Source organism: Prenolepis imparis, unplaced genomic scaffold, assembly GCF_030444845.1.
Source record: "Prenolepis imparis isolate NDT839.2.m4 unplaced genomic scaffold, iyPreImpa1.0 SCAF_6, whole genome shotgun sequence".
Lineage (NCBI taxonomy): Eukaryota > Metazoa > Arthropoda > Insecta > Hymenoptera > Formicidae > Prenolepis > Prenolepis imparis.
The window spans coordinates 17,543,185-17,548,059 of record NW_028141164.1 but is presented as its reverse complement, the minus strand read 5'-3'; the positions used below and the strand labels follow the sequence as shown (position 1 = coordinate 17,548,059).

The following is a 4,875-nucleotide window of genomic DNA, read 5'->3' as shown; positions in this document are numbered from 1 at the left end:
TTATATAACTGTTCAATATGTTATATTATAATTATATTATTTCCCCACAACTTATATAACTATTATATAACATTTAGGTTATTTTGATTATAGTTATATAACATTTTTATAACAAATTATATTTCTATTATATAATTGTAATTTTGTTTGAGTGGGAAATTACAACTTACATGTATCTTATATGTAAAATGTACGTTATATTACTTGTTACATTCTGTTTCATTACGGCAATGTAACAGTTATATCTGTGTTTGCTGAGTTATATATAAATTTAATATATTATATAAATAATATATTATATAAATAATATATTATATAAATTTAATATATTATATAAATGTAATATATTATATAAATTTATATTATAAATAACATTTTTTATTGTAAAATTTATAAATAAAAAATTTTATGATAAATAAAAAAAGTATAAATACGTTTTTATATCCCTTTATAATTTACATTTTTTCTAAAACTTTTTTATAACTTTTTTCTACTGTGTTTAAATAAGGTCTTAAAAATATTATCTGAAAATTATCTAGATGAATCACCATATAATTTTATCTTTTATCTAGATATATTTAAAACGAAATCATCTTAATCTTATCTAAGATGAATTTATATATTTTTATCTTATCTTTATCTAGCTAATTTTTAAATCATCTAAGCACAACACTGATTGTTAGACGACAAATGATCCGATATATACCGCAATGTCAAAGCAATTCGTTGCTCTGGTTCAAGTGCTCGTGGGCTTCGTTTCATTAAGCTTGGATTAACAATGTCCATCAATTGCTGGAATGTTGGCAGTGTCATACGTGTATACTTATGGAACATTTGCTGATCTGTTTTTATTTCCTGAAAAAGATTGTAAAAAGCTCCTTGCTGTCTTCTTCTTGTGTTAATTGCTCGTACTCAGACACGCCGACGGCGACGACGTTCACGGTTGATCCTGTCTCTACAACGTTGCACCAAAAGTGCTCCCATATTGACCAAAGTAATTAACAAGAAATCGAAATCATCCATTTCTGTGAAATGTTGAAATGTGAAACCTGTGAAATATAATTTCAGAAATGTGCATACAAATTAAAATTAACCTCAAAATACTGTTTATGAAACTGAGACAATTTACACGAATAATTATATACTGTCATTGTCAGTTTATATTTTTATTACATTGATAATATAATATACACATGGAACAGTTTACTAACAACTTTCAGAGCGATAAGACGTGTGTTTTGAAGCGTCTCTCGGAGAGTGTTTTGTTTTCGAGTACATTCTACGCTCCATACCTCTAACACATCGAGTATATATCTGTACTCTAATTACATAATTACATATTAAAAATGGACGGCAAAAAAACATGTAAGGGGTGTGGCACAGTTGTTGCCAAGCCCATCGTCTGCCTCAAATGTGGCATTGTATCACATCCTGGATGCGTAAATCGCACGGGGCACCCCCACAAGGATGGTAGGTTCACTGACTGCATCCTCGCCGCTGCATGATACCGGACACTCTAAGCAAGCCTCTCTTGGATAGCATTCATAAAATATTCCGCTCAGAATTCGCTGCTTTTAAAAAAGAATTATTGGAAGATCTCAAAGCTGACATTGATAAAATAAATAATGATGTATTACGCCTGTCGGAAAGAATTGACAGATTGAAAAACTTAGGAACGCACCCAAAGGGTGCCCCCCAAGAGGAGGAGATCCTAGAGGAAATCGCCGAGAGAGAAATGAGATCTAAAAACCTCGTGTTTTTCAATCTGGAGGAAGCTGAAACTTCAACGGATTCCGTAATCTCAGATTTGGATCTAGTCAAGGACATCTTAAAAACAATAATTCCCAGGGATGTACCAAATATCAAAATCTCAATATTGGGAATGAAGCGACGTGATATCCCTAGACCTTTACGAGTATCGTTTCTGACGAAGCAAGAAGCTCTACTTTATTTGCGTGGGAGAAAAAGTATTCGGGACCGGCAAAAATTTATCTCGACAGAACTCCTAAGCAAAAGGAACACCTAGAGAATCTGCAGGCGAAGCTGAAGGTGGCTCGTGATGCAGGGGAAAGTAAAACTATCCGATATATCAATGGTGTGCCAAGGATTGTAAATGTGCGTCCAAACAATAATAATGTAAAAAATTGACTTTAGCGGATTCCGACCTCGAGCAATTATATGTTGATAATTGTGATCGAAAGCACTTGTTTGTTGGTGCGATATATATACCACCATGCTCAGATGTATCTGTTTACGAATCGCAATGTTTTGTTATGAGTGAACTAATGTTGGGATTTCCAGATAGCGATTTTTTGATTGTCGGAGATTTCAATATTCCGCATATAACTTTCGCAAGCGATATCGATGGAGCTTTTCGTTATACCACCACTCGGGCTCGAAATTTGACCAGTCAAACAGGTGTTTTCTTAAATTATTTAAATGAACTCAATTTATATCAACATAATTATATTAAAAATGTAAATGGGAATACACTTGACCTAGTTCTCTCGAGTTTGACTGAGGTTACTGTAGGTATGGCTCTAGACAGCTTAATTGAGTGCGATAAATACCACCCAGCTCTATGTTTCGCTCTACCACTGTCCATTACCAAACGAAATAAAAAGTCAATCACTGTGAAGAGAGACTTTAAGCGTGCGAACTACAATGCTATAAACGAATACTTAGGCAGCATCCTCTGGGATAACGAGTTGAGGGATTTGTCGGTTGACCGCGCGGTAGATTTTTTATATATGCATCTAGATTATGCAATCTCTCGTTTCGTGCCTACGTATACGTTGCGAAAATCGTCTTTTCCCAGCTGGTTCTCTGGGGAGCTTATTGCACTTATAAAAGCTAAGAAAAAAGCTCATTTAAATTACAAAAAATCATGCTCAATAACTGATTATCTTGAGTTTGCTGGTGTCAGGTCGAGGTGCAGAGCTCTCTCTAGGAAAACGTGGAAAAGTTATCTGCGGAGTACGGAATCTGCTATCTCCAGAAATGTAAAGACTTTTTGGAGTTTTATAAATAACATTCAAAATAAAAACTCGTCTCCATCGTGCATTCGAGCTAATAATAATGACTTTATAGATGATGATCTGGCCATAGCGAACACCTTTGCCGATTATTTCGAATCAGTGTACGCGCGAGACAGCTCTGCGCGCGTCAAACACAGTAGCGAGCCTATCATAAATATATCGAATATCGATATAAGCATTGGGGAGGTTTTCATGTGCGTGAATGGTTTGAATGCTAATACAAGTCCGGGTGTTGACGGCATCCCCCCGTTGTTTATCAAGTCGTGCAATTTCATTTTATCCAGAATACTTTGGCTAATTTTTCGTAGCTCTTTATCTTGCGGCACTTTTCCTACCGCCTGGAAATCTTGTATTGTGACACCAATTTTCAAGGGTGGTGATGATACATTAACCTCAAATTACAGGCCTATTAGTAAACAATGTATAATGCCAAAGATTTTTGAAAACATTATAACGATGAAAATGTCTCAGCTCCTAAAAAACATTATTATTGGGAAGCAGCATGGCTTCATGAACTCTCGTTCAACATCTATTAATCTAGTTTTGTACCATGATTACATAGTCACGGCCCTTCAAGAGGGTTGCCAGGTGGATGCCGTCTACACCGATTTCAGGAAGGCATTTGACAGTGTAAACCATACGATATTAATTAACAAGATGAGTGCTCTCGGTATTAGTGGTGGACTCCTGGAGTGGCTAGCGAGTTTTATCTCGAATAGATCTCAAACCGTAAAAATTAATAACACCTACTCCAGAAACATTGCGGTTTCATCGGGGGTTCCCCAGGGATCACATTTGGGCCCATTACTATTCAACATTTTTATAAATGATATTGAGAAAGTGTTTGTTCACTCCAGGTTTCTGCTTTATGCCGATGACCTTAAGATTTTTCTTAGAATAAACAACTCAACCGATGCTTGTCGACTGCAGCAGGATCTGCAGGGGTTGGATGCCTGGAGTGAGGCAAATGGGCTGGACTTCAACATTGCTAAGTGTCACGTCGTTCACTTTAGTCGTAAGAAAAATAGTAGCTTATATGACTACGTTCTGAGCGGAACTCCTCTCTCGGCCGTTGACTCTATACGTGATCTTGGCGTGATATTTAGCAGCGATCTGTCCTTCGAGAATCATTCACTCATATTACTAATTCTGCATACAGGAAGCTGGGGTTCATAAGTCGCACATGTAAATTATTTGACAGAGTAAATACGCTAAAAATGCTATATTGTTCGCTGTTGAGGCCTCAACTGGAGTATGCCTCAACTATCTGGGCTCCTTATCAGCATCAAATCAAAATGCTCTGATTGAGAGGATTCAGCACCGCTTTCTGCGCAGGGCCAGTTTTAAGCTTGATAAACCGATGAGCATTTTTGACCACAACTACGATCGTGTGATGATATGAAATTGTTGACCCTCGCGGATCGAAGAATCGAGTTGGACTTGACGTTTATTGGCAAAGTAGTAAACGGATCGATTGATTGCCCGGATTTGTTGGAGCGCATTGGGCTGCGTGTGCCTGGTAGATCGCTTAGACATAATCAATTATTTTATCTGGAGACGCATCGCACGTCTTATGGGATGCATAAGCCATTGAATAGACTTTGTTCATTGGCAAATGATTTTGCAGCGCATGTTGATTTCTTTGCCATGAGTATAAACCAATTGAAAAGCGCTCTGCACCGTTTTTTAGTTATGCGTTTCTGTTCTGGTATTATGTGAAATTATTTTGTATTATTTTATTTTCGTATTTTGTGTTTCTTTTTTTTCTATTTTGTTTTATTTTTATTTTGTATTGTAAAAGGCAATTTATGCAAAAATTGTCCTTTATTGTGTTATG

At 36.2% G+C, this 4,875-nt stretch overlaps 1 protein-coding gene across 1 annotated transcript; it reads left to right on the top strand.

Annotated features, from left to right (window-relative positions):
• Window positions 1-1,501: 1,501 nt before the first annotated feature.
• On the top strand, window positions 1,502-4,440 carry LOC145937854 (uncharacterized). Its single transcript, XM_083041219.1, has 5 exons — window positions 1,502-1,852; window positions 1,906-2,071; window positions 2,155-2,418; window positions 2,503-4,133; window positions 4,240-4,440. Exons 1-5 carry the CDS (start codon window positions 1,502-1,504, stop codon window positions 4,438-4,440), a joined length of 2,613 nt encoding a protein of 870 aa, XP_082897345.1.
• The last annotated feature ends 435 nt before the right edge of the window (window positions 4,441-4,875 follow it).